The following is a 19486-nucleotide window of genomic DNA, read 5'->3' as shown; positions in this document are numbered from 1 at the left end:
AGGAAAAAGACAGTGTGGAAGAGACGCAGAACCAAGAGAGAACGATGGAGAGATGACTCTTTTTCAACTTTAACTGGACAAATGATGGTCAAATGTTCACCCTCCTCACTCAAACTTTAAATTATGAAAAATAATATCAATTCTTTTTCCCACACTACCTTTGAATAATAAAATACCCACTCCATGTTGCTAGTTACTTTATCCATCTGCCAAACATTAAAAGAAAACTCTTCTTGCATTGAGTTAAAAATCCATCAATCGGTAATACCTTCTTCTGTTCAATTTCATCCCTATCCTACTCAATTCCAATACTACACTCATGTACCAGTGCAAACAATACTTCATAATGGCTCACAGCATAATGCTACATCCAAAATCACCCACATGCATTAGGCAACAAAAACTCTATGATTCATGATCCATTAACTTTATAATTCAAATCAGAAATGTATATCAACTACAGAAAAGAAAAACTAAAACTTTGCAAGATAAATGAGAAATTCTCATTCTAGGCACCTGCAAACTCCAAATAAATTGGCCATGAGGTATGAATTGATCAGCAAACAAACCCCACCTTTTTTCAAAGCCCTAACTATTTTCAACTGAACCCTTATTCCTGTCTGACTCACCCGGTTCTCACACTCCAACCTGCACCGGCAACTCGGTCCGCACTCACTCGCAATGCCCACATCCTCCACTCCGCAGGAACATGGCCACCCAAACACTCCATTCTCATCTCCCACCTCCAAACACTTCTCAAACTCGCACTCACAATCACTTTCCCCCAACTCACCCGCCGCATCAACACAATCCCCACCTGGTTTCTCACATTCTGACCGAAGTGGACTCAGTCCCGCAGAACAATCGTCCGAATCGACGACCAGCGAAATCGGACCATGTAGACTTAGTGAAGCAAGTTCAAGATTACTACGAAAAGTAGACCTCCAAAACTGGCATTGCGGAGATTGGAAGGGAGAAGAAGAGATGCTTGGTGAGGGGTGTAAAAGAAGTAGGCATAGGGAGTTTCATTGAGAGTGTTGTGAAACGGAACGGGAAGGTTCTCGAAGGATCTGGAAGCGTCGATAGAGCGGGATCCAACAACTGTTTTGGAAAAACGAAAGAGGGTTTTTCTGATACCAACACGAGGAGAACCACTTATAAACTCTCCATTAGTTGTCATATTTTTGAATGTGGGGTTCAACTTCATATTTTATGCGTGAGATTTTAATGTACCAATATGCTCCATAGCCTCTATATTTGTAATTATGTGCTAACTCTGTGCTATCCCTCCCTCGGTAAACACTATAATGTCAACTTTATCACTCATACTGTCTGAGTATAGTTGAAAAATATAATGATTACTCCAATACTAAATAATATAAACAGTAAAAAAATTATACTTCAAAAACTAATTATTAAGATGAGAGAGTTTAAACCATACTAATTATCCAAATTTTTTAATATAAAATATAATTCTCATACTTTATACTTATAATCCTAATATTTTTCTGTGCAGGAGGTATGAGCCAGTCCGGAGGGGGTACACCATGGAAGAATCAGATGAGCACAGTGGATTAAACCACTCTCTTCTTCATTAGGGTTTTCTGATTGCAGTTTCTCGGGGTGGCTGAGCTGATTAACGACGGTGTGTCCACGTTAGCGTAAACGTCGTCGTTACTTCTTTTTTTGGTTTGGCAAGTAACGGCGTCGTTATTTCCTTGGTAAATGTAAACTAAAGATTAAATATTTTATAGATGAAGTAATTTTAATGAACAAATTCTGAAAAAAGAGTCCATTTATAATTGCGTCAAATAATTCTCCAACAATTCTCCAATTTTATCTCTTCTGTGAATTGCCTGATTTTCATAATAAAGATTCTTGATTGTGATACAACCTAGAAGCTGAATTAATTACAGGTTGAAGACAACTCATTTTTTAAATGTCAAAATTTGCCTCTATGTATACTCAAATCAGAATGTTGTTACAAGACCTATACCCAGTTCTTCTGCAAGTTCATCCCATACTGGAAACAGGGTTAACAATACAAGCAAAATGCTCACTGCAACAAATGCTTTCCTCCACGTTCCAACCTCTGTCACATCATTTAAGCATGGTTTTTCTGGAGTCCTCTGAACATATATCATCCGACCAGAAATGAGAAGGGATTCTAAAGCTTCGGAATCAAAAATTGTATTAACGGTTACCATAAGTCTTCCATCTCCATACCTGACATATTAGCACATATATGCCCCAAGGAAGAGATAAAGGTCCACCAATCTGTACGGATGCAAACAAAACACATTTCAGTTGAATATAAAATATGATAGTTCGTAAAACTCTTAGATAATTACACGGATTCACAGTGATACTACAGACAATCGTGAAAATCATAAATATATCAATATGAAGGAAGATTTTTGTATATTTATTTTGGGATGCTCAGCAATCTATTAAAACAGGGGACTCATATTGGACTTTATAACCTTAATAATCAAGACCTCACCTCTTAATATAAACCAAAGGCCTTAAAAATTGAAATCAACCATTGATGTTGATGTAGCAATATGAAGTTCTATTGACAAAAGAATAAGAAAGAATGCATACCACTCCCAGGCCTAACAATGTGTAAGTTGTCAAGCCAAATCCAACCAGAGCACTTCTTCCGAACGCACCCTGCAAGAACATGTAATTAGATCTCTATAAAGGATTAGATTTTGATGCTGAATGTCCTAGTACAAACAGAAGAAGTGTACCTGTACAGCTCTTCCACCATCAAGGCAACCCACTGGAAGCATATTGAACGCTGATGTGGTTAAGCCACACCTGTAATGTGGATTGTATTGTAAGTATATTACACAGCATAATAAAGAAAATTAGAGATTCCAGAAATTGTAAGCTACCAGCCAGCAATCACCAAAGGATGAATTGAAACTGTCGAAGCATGCATGGCTCTGCAATTTATTATTGACAATGTGTCAATCCAAAATATTCATAATGAGAGCAACACCTCAGCAGCTCACACAAGCATCTGCTAGATTAATCCAAACAAGAATCATAGTATTGTATCCACGAATTTATGCTTAGTCTGCATACCAACAAAGTTTTAGTTGAATAAAAGACATGAATGCAAAGGATGGACATACGCATAACCAAGAGTAGCTCTACTGATGAGACCTAGGAGCAAAGATCCTTGAAACAGTGAGCTCGGAACCTGCACCAAGTCTCCTGCAGCATTTGGATTTGATGACAGCAAAAGGCCAACAGCAAACATTGAAAAAGACAATGCAGCACCAGCAAATGGACCCGCAAGTGAAACGTCAACTTTTGTACTACGATCAGGAAGGATGGATTTGAACTACAAATATTAGCAATTGATAAGCTGCAGTTCAATATTACTCTAAACAATAACTATATAAGATTTTCAGTTTCACCGAATATATCTACTGATCTTCCTCATTTTTGGCATCATTAAGAGTAAAATAACAAGGTAAAAAAGATATAAGCCGAATAGCTACCTTCAATACCTAATGGTACAAAGATGCAAAAAATAAATCATATGAACAAATGCTCCAGCATCAACAAACATCTAGGGTTTACAAAAACAAGAGAAGTGATTTAAGGAAACAAATGTGAGAGTGGGAAGAAAGAAAAGATATATTTTCAGTACAAAGAATTATTAATTGTCATAGTTAACCAACCAAGGTCCATATGCATGCAAGATCGAAGGAGGCACCTCTCAAAATTTTGACTCTTCCAATCAATCAAACTGACCACATATTGGAGCCAATATACCATAAAATATGATGCAAAACTGTATTTAGACACTGCCTGACAAAATGACATTTTCTTCAAGTGGAAGTTGCAGGAGTAAATAAAGGTGAACTCCAAAACTCTGCTAAAGTGAAAACGCCACAATTAATATAGGCCTAACATGTTGGACTATTTCCAAGTACAGAATTTCTGAATAAAGTTTCTTAACTCCATGATCAACATAAAAATGTTGTCCTTTTTCAGTAAGTTCATAGGTCAAAAATGGGTTTACTGTCACTTGATTATACAACTCATACAATTTAGACTTTCAGTCAGGTGGCCTAGACTTCACCATGGACATGGATAACATGTGGGTATGCCCCACTTTTGCATTCATGCAACTAGCAAATCTTAGCACACAGGCAACTCGTTAACACTAAGTAGACATATATTCCAGTCAAAAGATATAACATTTATCTAGTTGTTTCAGAGTCAGAAGTTGCCATAACAATTCAATGGACTTACCTGAGTGATTGCACCAAAGCTGCCAAGAGTGATGTTTGGAATGAAATAAGGAATGCTCAATTTTACTTTCTTCGGAAAAGCAGCCAAAAAGTGGCCCACTTCCTGCAAACAACCATTTCTATGATGTAACATATAAAACATTGATATTAGAATTATCTACACACAGATATTTCTTTAGAAAAAATTATTTTACTAGACTATATTTGATTATGTTACTTGGACAGAAGACACTAATCTATAAATAGATTAAAACAAATTAAGCTATTAATAAGAAAACTTGTCACTGTTATGATATACAAACTCACTCAGAATACGTATGCTGTGATTTTCTTGCAGCAAATGTGAAGTTCTGGTGAGGGACTAGAGAGGGAAAAGAGATATAAGACATGGTGCTGTAATCAGAGAAATTACGTTTTGTAAATCTGCCAACAATAGCCAGAGAAGAAAATTTCAACTGTGGTGTTTCAGGTTCAAATGAGTCAAAGGCAATATCACTGTCCTGCATGATACTCTACCAAATATATATCTATATATTATAGATGTAGAATCAACATCTTTATAGACAAACAATTAAAATAGAATATTAAACTAGATTCCTCCAGATCTGCTGCTTGCAATGGTATGGTTTTAGAATTGTTTCTAAAATGTTTTAACAAGTAGATCAAGAACACTTAGCATTATGAAGAGATTACAAACCTAATGATTTAATGGGGAAAGAGATTCCAACATAATTGATGAAGTAATTTTACAAAAGAAACTTCTTATTACTTCAAGTAACAAAAGAGAGTTTACAAACTATCATGGCGGATAATTGTATCATGAGTTGCAGGTACTTCATATTTGAAGGAAAGGAAAGAAAAGAAAAGCGAAAAGTAGATAAAGACGTGAAATACAGCCCAGCACTAATTATGTGATAGGCAACCGAAACCTCTCATGCATTCATTCAACCAAATCTAAAATGAAAGAGATGTTGCTTACGTGAAATAGCAAAACCCCCAAGACACCATATGCTAGGGGCAAAGCAGTCTCTACAAAAGGGTATAGAAGCTCCACATCAGGTGGATCAACAGCATTTGGATCAGTGAAGTATTTCACTACCTCTGCAGGAAGTCTATTGATCTGTTAACAAATTGTATCCAATTAATACTATCTATTTTCAACCAACAAAGAAAATAGATGTTGATGAACTGTGGATGATATCCAGAAAGATAAAGGAAACAGAATTCTGTACAAACATCTACGATTAGTGCCATTGAATTTGCTGAATTGAGCTGGCAACTTGCTAACCTGAGATGCAATTCCTAACTCCACAGAGGAACCAATGGTCAAAAGGAATAACAAGAAAGCAATCACATATTGCCAAAGTGTTGTTGGCCCAGGTTCAGAGACCTCTTTCCGCAGCAAGCCAAAGCTAACACGAGGTCCACCACGTGGATCTGACCCTTCGGAATTGGGTTCCTCCACCATAAATAAGTTGTATTTCTCACCTGTAACCTCAGCAAGCTGTCTTTGAAGTTTTGCAAATACATTTTCTCTATTTCCCCTTAAATTTCCAAGAAAAAGAATGCCCTCCCCAAGATCTCCAAATGGTTCTTCTTTGGTTACCCAGAATGTTGAATAACCAAAAAGTTTACCCTTGATTAGCTTCACATCAGCTGGGTCAACCTTTTCGGGTCCCAAAAGTTCCATTAGCTTGAAAGAATCAACTTGGAAATTATTATAGTCTGGTCCATTTGGAGATCTAGTCGGTGGCTGATGAAGAAAAAAACACTAATATGTTACTATTAGAACCATAAGCTTAGCATATAACACACACAAACACCCATTCATCCCATTTTCAGTCTTTTTTTCACAATATCTCTCTCTTTCCCCTTGTGACAATACGATAAATTTAGTTTTCTACATATGAAAAAAAAAAAAAAAGTGAGCCAACATTATTCATTGATAGAAAAAGTAACACAATGAAATATAATTTGAAAAAGAAAATAGATTATGAATCAGTTTAACCCAAATAACACTATTTCCAAACCAAAAACAAGAACTTAAAGAACATCGATGGGAAAGATGAGAACATTTTCATCCATATCCTTGGGTCGAAATTCCTGAAGCTTAATTCAAAAAAAAAAAAAGTACAATGAAACATCAACTATATACAGTTTACAAAGGTATAAGCATGAACCATCTTACTGGGCAGACTGAAATTAACCATACAACGGCACTGAATTAATGTAGAATTCAAAACCACTAAATCACTGTACATAGATGTGTAATTTTTCATGCTCACTCTCAATTGAAAAAAATTCACATTTAAAAAACATAAAATATATCCTTTTTAGAACCAGTCAACTTCGATAATTCTACACTTCTCGTATCAATCCCACAAGCTACTTCCATAACATCACTAAACAAACTATACATTTCTTCAAATGGCAACCAAACAACGCCTTAATAACTTACAAATGAAGCCAAACATTAAGAAAAGCTAAAAGGAACACAAAAACAAATTACCCTTGAAGAAACAGAAGTGGGTGTGTTGTCAGAACCAAATTCATCAATCTTTTTCTCATCTGCTTCATCAGGCGTAACCGTTTTAACACCAGAATCATTGGATAAACTATCCTCACGCTTCTCTACATCGTTATTATGTGAACAAAAACACCTAAACCTACAACTATTTCGAGAATTCAGAGTCCTATAAGAAAGCCGTTTGCTGGGGAAATAATGATAAGATAAAGAAGAAGAGTTATTGAAGTTAAAGAGCTTAAGTGTGCGAGCGTTTAGAGGGAATGAATGCAGAGTGAAAGAGGAAGTGGCGAGAGTTCCCATCCAATCAGAGAGAAAGAAGAGAAGTTGGATTCAGAAGCACATTTGAAGGATGGAAATTACAAACTTTGGCACAAACAGCATATCTTGCTATTTGGTTCACTGGATTTTTCAAACAAATATCTTTTATTCTGTTTTTTCTTCTAGAGAGAGACGGCTGGGGATGGATTTTAGTCCACGGGTCCGGATAAGGTCCGATTCTATCCAGAACAGAAATTACAATAAGTACGGAAAAAGTGGAGCACTACACTGCACAGTATGCCTAACCTAACCCAGTAGAAACCTAGGGGTTTGGGTAGAAATCGAGGGGCATGGGTAATGAATCTTTTCCAAGACAAGCAAGAAAAGTGTAATACCAATAATAGACGTGCTCAACATATTATCATTATTATTTTTTTATATAATTTTTAAAAATTAAATTCTTAAATTATTTAGTTATTAAATTTAAATTCATCTTAGTTAATATAATTAATTAAATCTAAAAAATAATAATTCAACTTAAATAATATTTTTTATTATAAAAAAATTAGTAATTCCAAACAAAACATCATTCATATATAAACTTAGAATATCCAATATAATATATCTACATGCTCGTCCCCCCAAAATATCTAAATTTGGAAATGTTTATGTCCTACTTATTTGACTCTCGACAACTACAACTTGAAGCTCTAATTTCCTATGACTATGAATCCTCAAAACTCTCAGTTTGTGTCTTTATATATTTTGATAATAATAATACTAAATATATAATTTTTATATACAAATAATAATATATTATTATATGATTGAAGGTTATTTTATCTTTAATTTTTAATTGACTAATTACATAATGATACATTATTGTATTGTATATAAAATTGTACATTACATTACTCTTATTATAAAGCAATTGTGTGAAACTCTCTCACTAGAACACGACATTTGTATAATTTTTCGAAATCAACTGCCATAAATAAGCATGAATCCTTCATGTACACCTCATGTGCTTACTCGTTCATGATGTTTAATTTACTTTTATTGTCATTGATAGATCATTTATCTTATATGAATGACTCTTGCACATTAAATGAGCATCCACTCTCTATGTATAAGTATTCATCAAACACATAATATATTTCAAGATACGAAATCGTGTTATTATTAATATATTAGAAGATTTCGATAATTTAAATACGGATGAAAGTGAAAATGTATTATACTTATATATATAATTGATTATTCCATGTATATTATAAAATTCTTTTATTTTATTAATTTTTCTTTTATTTATTGGTGTGAGTTTTCTAATAAAATTTTAAAAATATTCTCTTTGCATATTAAAATTAATAAATTAAAAAAATTAAAATTTTTAATGGGCCTATAGAGGCATTTAAGATTCATGGACCAGGATGCCCAGTCTTTTTTGCACACCCCTGCTTGCCTATTCTCCACGCAACACGCCAAATACGCACAACATATTGATAATAAATATTATGCACGCAGTGACCGTCCGGCTGATCGGCCTTTTCATTTTTATTTCCGTTACCGGCAGCTTCATTTCTCTTGCCTTTCTTCTTAGTTTCGTTCTTTTTACAAACACATTGACGGAGACAAAGAGAGGCAGTAATGGTTGCACCTGCCTTCTCTTTCTCTTCTCTTCCTCTCTTTGTTCCACTATTTCTATGCTTCTTCCTTGCCCACCATGTGACCCCTTTTAAAGGTACGCCCGCCCTCCTTCTCTTTTTTTCTTCTTCTTCCGTTTATTTTCTTAGTTCCTGAGTTTCTTTACCTTTCTCGCTGTTTGGTTGCCTAGGAAATCCCGAAAAGGGGAATATTCTCGATCGTTTACTTTTTTTTATGGGGTTTTGCATGTTTTTTCTATTTTTTCTTACGAATTGGAGCTTTCTGAGGAATTCAATTGAAGATAAGAAATCCTATATATAGTTATGAATATTTAAAACTTATTTGTGATTTACTGAAGTTTTAGGGTATTATTCTGTCAATTAAAAATTATTAATTTACCCACCTATGAATTTATGCAGATGTTAGGGTTCATTAGATGCCAATTTTATGCTTTAGTTTATACATGCATTGCATGTGTGCTTTTGCGCCCTTCGCTAATTTGGATATGCAACTTATGGGGTTTTGTTTTTATCATGAAAATTTGATTGGCGTTTTTTGGGTGTATTTTTTTTTATGTGTTTGTAAATAATGTTGGCATTTATGATTTTACAGGTGTTGACATGGGGAATCCTGCAGTAGATGTCACACCATATCCCCTTGCCGATGTTCCTGGGTCCAAAGATGTTATATCATGTGAAAGAGTTCAGGTTTCTGGATACTCAAGATTGAAACTTGGGAGTTATGCCAATTCATTTCGGGTCACTTTGGCTCCTTCTGTGGTAATCCCTGAGAGATTACATAGTAAAATCCAGGTTTGTTTTCACCGGTAAGTGACATATTGTGTTTTTCTTGGAAACAAGATAGAAATTATCCAAACGTGGAGGCCTATATTTGACTGATAAAATGTGTTCAGGAATATTTCGCTCGCATTATGTCAGTGTGAAAAGGATGAGTGGAAGGCTATTCAGAAGGGGGGAGTTTGGAGCTCAGTCATGTCTCCATATGAGGAGAGATACATTGATGTGAAGTTTGTTGGTGGAGTCTCAGGTTCTGTTTCGGTTGCAGTTGAAGAAGGTGCGGAATTCTCTCTTCTTCCTCTTTTTACTCAATTTTAATTTTTCCTATCATGTCACACAAGTGTTTTCTTTAATGGTGGTAACATATCTTTGTTGTTTGTGCAGATTTTCAGAGATGGCGTCTCCTTTGTCTAGCAGTTGGATTTGTTCTGCTGCTGTTAGCTCCAGTTGTCAGCCACTGGGTTCCTTTTTATTATAGCAGTTCAATGGCTATAGGAGTTTTTCTTGTCATTATAATCCTTCTCTTTCAGGTACTCAAGTCTTTTATGCTTTTGCTTTTTAGTTCAGTCCTTTGTCATAACTTTTATGCCTGATTCATCTTTAGGAAGAGTTCCTGTAAGGGAAGTATTCATGGTTGGAAAGGAAGTTAAAGGTTGAAAATAAAAGAAGCCAATTCCTCTTTGCTTCCTTGTTATAGCTTCAGAAACCCTTTTTGCGTTGATTCACTTATTAACAATCCATCTATTTAGATTACATGTATTCCTTACTTCCTGATATATGTAAGATTTGTCCTTCATCTTAGCTTATTCTCAATTCTATTTTCATTCTTAATTTTGTCTTCTGATGTAGGGAATGAAACTGTTGCCAACAGGAAGGAAGAATGTCTTGTATCTTACTATATATGGATCAGTGGTGAGTGCTCATTCTTCAGTCTTTGTGTTTAATTAAATATTTGTTACAGATAAATCTCACTATTAAATTTGCTTTCAGCTTGGTGCTGGATCTTTTCTTCTACATCAATTCTCGGTGCTGGTGAATTCTATTCTTGTCAGTTTTGGACTAAGTGAGGAGATGCACAATCCCGTAAGTTGTTATTTTTAGATATTACATACGTATAACTGCTGTTCAACTTCTTTAAATGCTCTGATTATTTATTTTAGTGTTGTTTGGAGATGAGGCTTAAGTACATACTACATTTTATCTCAATCAATTCACATGATTTCATGAGTCATATGCAATAGGGTTTCCTCTTCACAAGTCATTTAATGGAAACTTTTTCCCTGTAATGAGCTTTTGTAACTTTAGACAATTTTTTCACAGATAGGAAGGGAGAAATGTAGAAGGCATATAGACAAATTAAAGGCAAACAAATCGTGCTATATGGTTTCATTTTCCAGTCAAGATATTTAAAGTAAGTCGCTTTATGGATGATTTGGGCCTCTTTGAGTAGCATTTTTCTACAGTTATCTTTTATTTAAGAGGCACATTTAGTTTAATATTTAATATGCATCTTCATTTTCTAAAAGTCTAACTATTGGACTAGATTTTATTATTAGTCTTAGTTAAGAAACTGAAATTTTAAACTATGGGAATCATTTTCCTTTTTTTTTAAGAAATGTATGGGACAATTTTTATTAAGGACACTCTATTGAAATGTTTGGCAGTTCCTTGTCATATTTTTCTGTGTGTAACTGCTTTCTTACTTTATTATTCTTGCCAAAGTTTTCTCCCTTTTATGTTTTCTTTGCTCCTTGCAAGTGAACCTATTATTTAATGGCTGTACCTCTTTTCCTACAGGTCTCTATATTTCTACTGGTTGGGATTGTACTTGCAGGAGCTGCTTTAGGGTACTGGATTGTAAGGAAATTTGTGATTTCAAAAGATGGAACTGTTGATGTTGGTGTAGCTCAATTTGTTAAATGGGCAATGCGCATCATTGCAACCACTTCTATTTTCCAGGTTTGCGATTTGTTTCATGTTGGTTATTATTATGATGGACTATTAAATTTTCTGCCTTTTATTTCTGCTGATATGTAATATTCCTAGTTCGAGAATAATATGTGGTAGATACATGACTTGGTTATGGGTATTATAAATTATACTCATCCTAAAATTCCTTTTTTGTGAATAATTAAAAATAAATTCACTTTATCTAGATTTGCCGAGTACTTATTATCAGAATGTAATTTAGTTAGGGTGTACATGACTTGACATGAGCCTTGGTACCATGACAACTTTCGATAGTTTGCATTGGATTTGTGCGTTATAACTTAGGGATTATGTGAGTTGAGACTCAATGAATCTCTTTTTGCTTTATTATGAAGGATTTGGAAAGCTGTAGGCTTTCCTTTTTCAATAATAGCATCCACCTGTAGCTTCAGATTGGTGATTTAGGTGTTGTATTATCTTTACATTTTCTATCTCTGTACTCTTTTTCAGAGCACCCTTGATACTCCTCTAGCATTGGGAGCATTGGTTTCTTGCTGCACTGTGTGCTGTCTCATCACTTCTTCAAAGTGGCTTGGAAGTGGTCTGCATCAATCAAGACAGTCGACAAGAAAGCATGGTCATGCTGAATTTCTTAGCAGATCACCTGTAGCTGTTTCCAGGAGGAATTTGTGGAATAGCTCAAGTCCTATGATTTCTCCTTCGTGGTCTAACTCTCCTGTTAATGGTATGTGTTCTGTTTCTTTCAAATGTAGTCTTTTTATTTATTTATTTATTTTAATGAAATAGCATTTATTCATCTGTATATAAATTGATATTTGCTGGTGGTAAAACAATTATGCATATAAATTGTTTGCTTCATCTGTAATTTGTGTGGGAACAGCTTTTCTGTCGTTCCTTGCTTACTCCATTTTCCTTCAAAAAATTTCTTGGATGGAAACTGAAAGTAAAATGATTTTCACTTCATTTATTTATGACGCATAAATTTACTGCTTAGACATTTGCTGGTTCCTCCTTTTCTGTAAAACTATTTATTTTTACTACCTTTTATTATTAAACATGTCTGTTTGGACGATTCCTTGCTGAGTTTTTTTGTGTTTGCTGTGTTGTGTATTGAGGTAGTGACCCATATTTTTGCGGAAAACATTAACTGTTTTAAAATATCTGGCTCATTTTGTGCGTTGCTGGATTGTGGTGTTGATTGTCATTTAATATCAGTATGCCATATGCCAATGTATATTTTCCTTGATTGTCACAGGTGTGATTTCGCCATATGCTGGTGAAGGGATAATCAATCAGCAGAATTACTATTCAGCCTTTCACAAAATAAAGAAAAGGAAGTTTACAAAGCAAGAATGGGAGGATTTTACCCGTGAATCAACGCGGCAAGCAGTTGCAGAATTGACAGCATCACCAGAGTTTACGGATTGGATCATTGATCATGCTGACAGAATTAAACTCCTACCAAGTGATAGTTCAGATGAATCAGTGGGAAGTGAAACAGATTCTACAGATGAGAATGCTGCGGGGAGAAGTAACGGGTTTAGGTTGTTCGGCTGGTAGGGAATGAAGCAGAAGAAGATGATACTGTTCTGTTGCACATTTAACAAGTAAATAGTTGTAGGAAATTATCTTGAGAATGAGTTTTAGGAGTGACTTAGGTTAGGTTTGTAGCACATTTGGTAACAAATTAACCGGCCTTGTAACGATTATTATGTTTCTTCTAAACATGATCTATGCAAATTTGTGGAATTGCATTACTGGGATTACATAGTAATGTTGTGTTACAATTTATTGAAGGTCTTTTTATGCAAAATTTTGTTATCATTTATAAATATCAATGGAGATAAAGAATCTCTCGATAGTGAGATTGTCGTTCAAACCTATAAATATTCAATCAATCGAATTATCTATGATTCATTCGATTCATCTTTTTCGTCCAAGTTAAACAACACCCATAAAAATAATGAGTCAAACATCAATATTCAATCAATCAAATTACTCATAATCCATCTCCGATATCAGCACTAAACAAAATCCTCTTACACAAATGTCCTTTCAGTAACGAGGGTGTTCAAACCCCACCACAAAGCACTTTCAACCATTTAATAAATGGTTTGATCTCGTCCAATGCCAGCACCACCGTCGGGCAAGCTTGGCAATCCTCAACTCAATTTCTCAACGTTCAGCAACCAAAACCCCCCTTGAATAGTCAACTCTCCTACGCGCTTCTCAATTCAATTTCCCAATCAATGGGCCTGCCTCAATTCAATCGATCAATCACTTTTTTCTTGTCTTTTCAAAATTTTCGTCCCTCCCAAACAATTAATTTTCTATTTGAATAATAAAAATTAAGGATGCCCTAATTTCCTTTTTATATGGTTTTAAACAAAGCTAGAATTTTTACATTATTAACCATATAATATAAAAGCATAAACGGAGAATAAGCAAAACTGAAAAATAAATTATCTATTGGACTTTCAAAGTCCAAACATTCCTCTCGTTTCTGATCCACTTTCCTTTTTCTTTCTCTTTCTCTTCCCCTTCCCCACCGCAATGTACCACCACCACAACCACCGCGACGGCGGCGGTGCTTCTCCCTCTCCTTCTCCGACCACAACTCCTCTCTCATCCCCGACCTCCTCCCTCTCCCTCACCCAAACCATCAATGGATCCCACCATTTCACCATACAGGGCTACTCTCTTTCCAAGGGTATCGGTATCGGCAAGCACATCGCCAGCGACAATTTCACCGTTGCCGGTTACCAGTGGGCAATTTATTTTTACCCCGATGGCAAAAACCCGGAAGATAATTCTACTTATGTCTCTGTCTTCATCGCTTTGGCGAGTGAAGGCACCGATGTGAGAGCGCTTTTTGAACTCACCCTTCTTGATCAGAGTGGTAAAGGGAAACATAAGGTTCATTCCCATTTCGATCGCTCCCTCGAGAGTGGACCCTATACCCTCAAGTATCGTGGCAGCATGTGGTTAGTCTTCTTTCTTTGTTCTTTCTTTCTTTGGGCTTGGTTTTTGTTCAATTGGTATACATTTGTTCAAGAAATTTCAAGAAATTGCGTTTTATTGAAATGATTTGCCTGCGCTTCGGTTAGGTTTAGTTCTAAAGCGTTAGGGCATTTTGTTGTGTAATATGAATGTAAATAGTTGTTTCGTTAAAAGATAAATATGTATGTATCTTTTGGAAAATGTATTTGGTCGAGTGATTTTGTGTACGATTTGAAGGCTGGGGTGAAATCTGAAATTATTAGGGAAGAACATGTTTTCTTTGTTTTTTCTGCATAAACCAATTTTTGTAGCTAATTTGATGCTACCTGAACTAAGAAGAGTGCAGAAACATGAAGAAAAAGAGAATGCAGAAATGGAGATCGCAGAAGTTTAGAGAGAGAAAATAAAGACGAAGAGAATAAGGAAATTCATTCCTCATGCAATACTGTCAAAATGAAAGTCCCCGCCCTTGTACAAAAATCAAATTGGCTTGTCCACGTAACTCATTTATTAACAATCTAACTAATTAAATAATTTGAAATTAAATTGAATGAATTCCTGAAAACAGTGCTGTCTCTTCATTAAACCCAAAACACAGCGTTCCTTCTCTTCTTCCCTGATCTGACGTTGTATTCTTCTCAATGGTTCAAATTGTACCATAATTCTTTTGGAAATAGAATCCGCAGATGGCATTCTGTGGGTTTTCATTTTCCATTCTCTCTTATGGTTATTCCTCTGTAAATGGACTGTTTGTTATTTTATAGCATTGAAAACGTGTTTGTTTTGCTTAGAATTAATTACAGTTTCAGCTTTTTGTGTAATTTTTTCTATGTAAATGTTGGAGACGAGTGGCATTGATTTCAATATAGTGTCTAGAGTTTTTTTCGTATGGTTAGTGTTTGTTAATGCAATAGTTTGGATTTGTGGCAGGTTAAAATTGTTCGTTTCCTTTTTTTTTTTCAGGGGTTACAAGCGATTTTTTAGACGTGCAATGCTTGAAACGTCAGATTTTCTGAAGGATGATTGCTTGAAAATTAATTGCACAGTTGGTGTTGTGGTTTCGGCTATAGACTGTTCGAGATTGCATTCTATACAGGTTCCTGAATCTGATATTGGGGCTCATTTTGGTATCTTATTGGAGAATGAAGATAGTTCAGATGTTACTTTTAATGTTGATGGGGAGAAGTTTCATGCTCACAAGTTGGTACTGGCTGCACGTTCTCCTGTATTTGAAGCCGAATTTTCGGATGCAATGGAGGAAGATAAGCAAGAAGTAGTTGTTACGGATATGGAACCTAGGGTTTTTAAGGTATTAATAACATTTTTCTTTAATCTAAACTATATGATTAAATTATCAATTGTTATATCTGTTGTATTTTATTTCCTAATATTTCACTGCCATGTGAATTGGGCAGGCTTTGTTGCACTTTGTATACAATGACACTCTAATTGAAGATGAAGAGTTCTCAGCGTCTAGTTCATCTAGTGTGTTATCTGTATCTGATACATTGGAAGCTAAATTGTTGGCTGCAGCAGAAAAATATGCCTTGCCTAGACTTAGACTGATATGTGAGTCTGTGCTCTGCAAGGTTATAACAGTGAATTCAGTTTCTCATATTCTAGCGCTTGCTGATCAGTACCATGCTACGGATCTGAAAAATGTTTGCCTAAAATTCACTGCTGAAAACCTCATACGTAAGTTCTTTTAGTTTGATTTGTTCATTTTGGGGTTTTTAGTTCATCAAATGATAACAATGGTATGCAAAGTATGATATTACTGTTTTCCATGGAGTGATTGCTGATTTACCTTCAATGATCTGCATTTGAGTTTTGTATTGATGTGTGATTCATAGTGTTATTAGGATGTTGGGTGGAATATAAAAGATGCCTAGACATGAAGGCTTTAAACTTTCCTATTGTCACTTGACACATAAAAAAATATGTCCGCCTTATTTAGGACAACTGAGAATTTTTGGACTTTCTTTTTCATGTTTCTCATAAAATTGAAGTTCCAATTTCATTCCAAGGAAAGATGAGGGAAAATTAACATGAGATCAGGATATTGTCTGTATAGCCAAGGAAAACAACTTGCTCAGAGGAATTTCTCAAAGCATTCCATCCTCACAAACTGTTTTTTGACTTTATTTCGCATCTCCAACCATGTATGATAAGAAAAGAAGAGGTGGCTTCGGAACGGAGGGCTGCAATTAGGATTATCAATGACTGTCTCTGATTCACGATTATTGTTTTGGAGATCATGTTCACTCTTAGTGACAAAATGCCATAAAGAGTTCTCTTAAAAGGAATTCTTCATTGCAGAATTTTCTGATAAAGTTCCATTTGCTTTTTCCACATTTTTCACTAACTGAAAGCTTACCTTTAATTGTAACATTACCAATTTATCATTTTTCTTGCTTCCTCGTGCTAAAAAGAGATTGATAATATGGTGTAGACTGGATACTGCATAGGATCTTTTGGATTAAAGTGAATCTAGCCTCACATGATAAAAAGGTCCCTTCCGACTGTTGAATCTCTTCCCTATATATATATATATTTTTATAGTAAGGTTGCATCCAAAGATTTTATGGCAACCTAGCAATAAAGCTAAATGTTTTATTGGCCAACTTCCAGAATTGCAATCCAGTCTACTAGTTACTTAACTTTCTTTTGACTGAACACAATCAGTTAATCTCTTGGACAAGTTGAAGTTACTCTGGAAACTTCAACCACTTGCAGTAGGTTCTGCCCTTGTCTTTCTCCTGAATAGAGAAGGGGTGGGGGGAGGGTAACTGTTTTATAACTCCAATTTTACACCTTGATAGGAGTATAGCACCTTGATTTCAGGAAACCTTGAATTTTAGTTCCTCTATCAAGTGCCGAATAACCTTATAGGATAGAGGAGGACCTTAGCAACCATCATAATATGCCTTTTAAGAATCAATCTGGAAAACTAACTCTTCTTTCTAGGTGTCTCCCTCTTCCTCTCATAAATGCTTAACTTGAAAATGTAGCATGTTATGTTCAATGTTACAAGTCGATTCACAATAAGTCTTATTTTCTAATATTATTAATTTGATGTTTCACATTATCAATCACTTGTCACAACTCTCATAGGTCATCATGGTGCCAGTTCTGTACCCCTACTATTGTAGCAGTTTATAATATTAACCATTCAGGTGTTGGTGTTAACAATTCTGAATAGTTATAATTTTATTAATAAAGGTGAGTAAAGTGAAATTACAGGATGAAAATATGTTATTTGCTTTTTCTTTCAATTTTTAATGATAGAGCAATAAAAAAAAGGGAAAAAAATAAAAAATGATGTAATCAACATAATGAACTTATGTGGCGTTGACTTTGTGGTAGAGTTGCTTGACGGAGAAGAATAACTTTTTAACTGCAAGCATAATAGATTGTGAAGGAAGATCTGTTCTGTTGAAGTGAGGTACTCTGAGTTTACAGTGAGACTGGAAAATATCGGTTTGTGGAAGTGTTCAGGGCCATTTATATGTTCTTAGGAGTGTGTGAACTGTTCTGATGTAAAAGTGGCTGTTGTGGTTTGTTGAAACAAAGGGGATTACTTTGAATAGCCAAGCGCTTGTTTGGTTTAATGTGAAGAATACCTACTTCAATATCTACCATTTAGGCATAAGCTGCACGGTGCTCTCTTGTATATATGTACACCTTTCACATTCACATGCATACATCTGAACTTATTTATGTAATTCATAAATTGTATAGAAAAATGAATATGCAAATTATAACTTTTATCATAATAGTAAGTGTAGTTTACACAAGTTTAGGCTTGCCTTGGCTGAATAAAAACTGTTTGTTTGAAATAAAAGGACCCGTAAGTATCGATAATATCCATGTCAGTCTGAAAAACTGCTAGCATGGCATGAATTAGTTATACATGTCAGTATTATACAGCTGTTGAGCATTCTGTTTATGAAGAGTTTTGCTCTTCAGGAGGTCCCAACGATACTGAAAACCTGGAAATCAAGTGTTGAGCCCAAGGTTTTCATTGTTCTATTAGATACTTATTCTTGGTGCTCTGAATGTTTTATTTCTACGTCCTTTTAACCTCCTTTAATTTTCCCTTTTGATGTAGCTGTTATGCGCTCAGATGGTTTCCAGTATCTTAAAGAAAACTTCCCGTTTCTGCAGTCCGAGCTATTGAAAACAGTGGCAGGTTGTGAAGATGAATTCAGCGTATGGGGGAAAACAAGAAGCGTTTGGGCACAGTATTCTGATGGTGATGATACAAACGGTAGGAGTGTGAGACAGCAAATTTGGGAAAATGGAGGGGAAAGAAGTAGAAGTGTGTGGGCGCCACCACTTGAAGGTGGCGAAGGAGCAGGGAGTCCCAGGGAAGAAGCTTGATAATATAAACACTATTTGTCAGTTCTCCCTAATGTAATCAAATCAGAAAAGGAAAATGTAGGAAGAAAGGAAGAGAAACAAGAGGATGTTCCACTCTTTATGCATCAACAAATAAATGTTTTATGTTTAATTTTAATTAAAAACAGATCATTTGGTGGCAAAATCTGTTGGTTGTATAATGTGTTGTAATAGATTGAAATCATTGTTCTTGGCATTCTGCATATTGAAATTGTTCTATGTACTGTTATGAGAAGAGCTTTCATTTGGAAGACATGAATGTACAGTAAATGCCATGCATTGCTATGAAGCACTAATTAGTATGCAAGCTCTCCCTTTTTGTTTTTTTATTTTTATTTTTTTAAAGATGGAACCTTATCTCATTTTGGGGATATAGGTACAAATTTTGAATGTATAATTTTAAGTTAGAGTAATATTGTTTGAATTTATTTCAAATGTACATATAAATACAAATTTACGTGTGATATATATAATTAGGTATTATTTTATTTTTAATTTAAAATTATTTAATTATATAATGATATATATAAATATATATTTATTTATGTATCTAAAATAAATATATATAATTTTATTAATTAAATTAATATAAATCAAACATTATATTTGGAAACCGACAAAAAAATTATATTGTA

General features: G+C 34.8%; 3 protein-coding genes across 4 annotated transcripts; 2 read left to right on the top strand and 1 right to left on the bottom strand.

The window, feature by feature from the left end:
* Positions 1 to 1843: 1843 nt before the first annotated feature.
* Positions 1844 to 7263, bottom strand: LOC123209806 (probable zinc metalloprotease EGY1, chloroplastic). Of its 2 annotated transcripts, XM_044627959.1 has the most exons (10): positions 6784 to 7260; positions 5563 to 6027; positions 5254 to 5394; positions 4276 to 4377; positions 3144 to 3355; positions 2901 to 2951; positions 2754 to 2823; positions 2605 to 2673; positions 2227 to 2277; positions 1844 to 2129 (listed from the first exon to the last, which is right to left on the bottom strand). In XM_044627959.1, exons 1-10 carry the CDS (start codon positions 7099 to 7101, stop codon positions 1971 to 1973), a joined length of 1638 nt encoding a protein of 545 aa, XP_044483894.1. In that variant the 5' UTR covers positions 7102 to 7260; the 3' UTR covers positions 1844 to 1970. The 2 variants fall into 2 exon arrangements, with proteins under 2 accessions (XP_044483894.1, XP_044483896.1); XM_044627961.1 differs by lacking the exon at positions 4276 to 4377 and having other exon boundaries at positions 6784 to 7263.
* A 1281-nt stretch (positions 7264 to 8544) lies between these two features.
* Positions 8545 to 13216, top strand: LOC123200081. Its single transcript, XM_044615194.1, has 9 exons — positions 8545 to 8800; positions 9316 to 9529; positions 9617 to 9777; positions 9885 to 10030; positions 10350 to 10412; positions 10491 to 10583; positions 11298 to 11459; positions 11940 to 12174; positions 12706 to 13216. Exons 1-9 carry the CDS (start codon positions 8707 to 8709, stop codon positions 13008 to 13010), a joined length of 1473 nt encoding a protein of 490 aa, XP_044471129.1. The 5' UTR covers positions 8545 to 8706; the 3' UTR covers positions 13011 to 13216.
* Positions 13217 to 13861: 645 nt separating this feature from the next.
* LOC123200092 (BTB/POZ and MATH domain-containing protein 4-like) lies at positions 13862 to 19158 on the top strand. The gene is made up of 4 exons (XM_044615205.1): positions 13862 to 14434; positions 15414 to 15759; positions 15866 to 16145; positions 18562 to 19158. The coding sequence occupies exons 1-4, from the start codon at positions 14004 to 14006 to the stop codon at positions 18831 to 18833; spliced, it is 1329 nt and encodes a 442-aa protein (XP_044471140.1). The 5' UTR covers positions 13862 to 14003; the 3' UTR covers positions 18834 to 19158.
* Positions 19159 to 19486: the final 328 nt, after the last annotated feature.

This window comes from Mangifera indica, chromosome 2 (assembly GCF_011075055.1).
Source record: "Mangifera indica cultivar Alphonso chromosome 2, CATAS_Mindica_2.1, whole genome shotgun sequence".
Lineage (NCBI taxonomy): Eukaryota > Viridiplantae > Streptophyta > Magnoliopsida > Sapindales > Anacardiaceae > Mangifera > Mangifera indica.
Note: the sequence above shows the minus strand (reverse complement) of the source record. Positions and strands in the feature narration are given on the sequence as shown.

Bases quoted from the DNA above. Each gene is read 5' to 3' on its own strand.
- LOC123209806 (XM_044627959.1), bottom strand. From the start codon at position 7,101: ATGGGAACTCTCGCCACTTCCTCTTTCACTCTGCATTCATTCCCTCTA. The intron at 3,356-4,275 runs GTAAGTCCATTG...TAATATTTGTAG, and splicing joins GCTTTGGTGCAATCACTCAG to TTCAAATCCATCCTTCCTGA. The intron at 2,130-2,226 runs GTATGGAGATGG...ATATATGTTCAG, and splicing joins TATATGTGCTAATATGTCAG to AGGACTCCAGAAAAACCATG.
- LOC123200081 (XM_044615194.1), top strand. From the start codon at position 8,707: ATGGTTGCACCTGCCTTCTCTTTCTCTTCTCTTCCTCTCTTTGTTCCA. The intron at 9,530-9,616 runs GTAAGTGACATA...AAATGTGTTCAG, and splicing joins ATCCAGGTTTGTTTTCACCG to GAATATTTCGCTCGCATTAT. The intron at 12,175-12,705 runs GTATGTGTTCTG...TGATTGTCACAG, and splicing joins GTCTAACTCTCCTGTTAATG to GTGTGATTTCGCCATATGCT.
- LOC123200092 (XM_044615205.1), top strand. From the start codon at position 14,004: ATGTACCACCACCACAACCACCGCGACGGCGGCGGTGCTTCTCCCTCT. The intron at 14,435-15,413 runs GTTAGTCTTCTT...TTTTTTTTTCAG, and splicing joins AAGTATCGTGGCAGCATGTG to GGGTTACAAGCGATTTTTTA. The intron at 15,760-15,865 runs GTATTAATAACA...TGAATTGGGCAG, and splicing joins TGGAACCTAGGGTTTTTAAG to GCTTTGTTGCACTTTGTATA.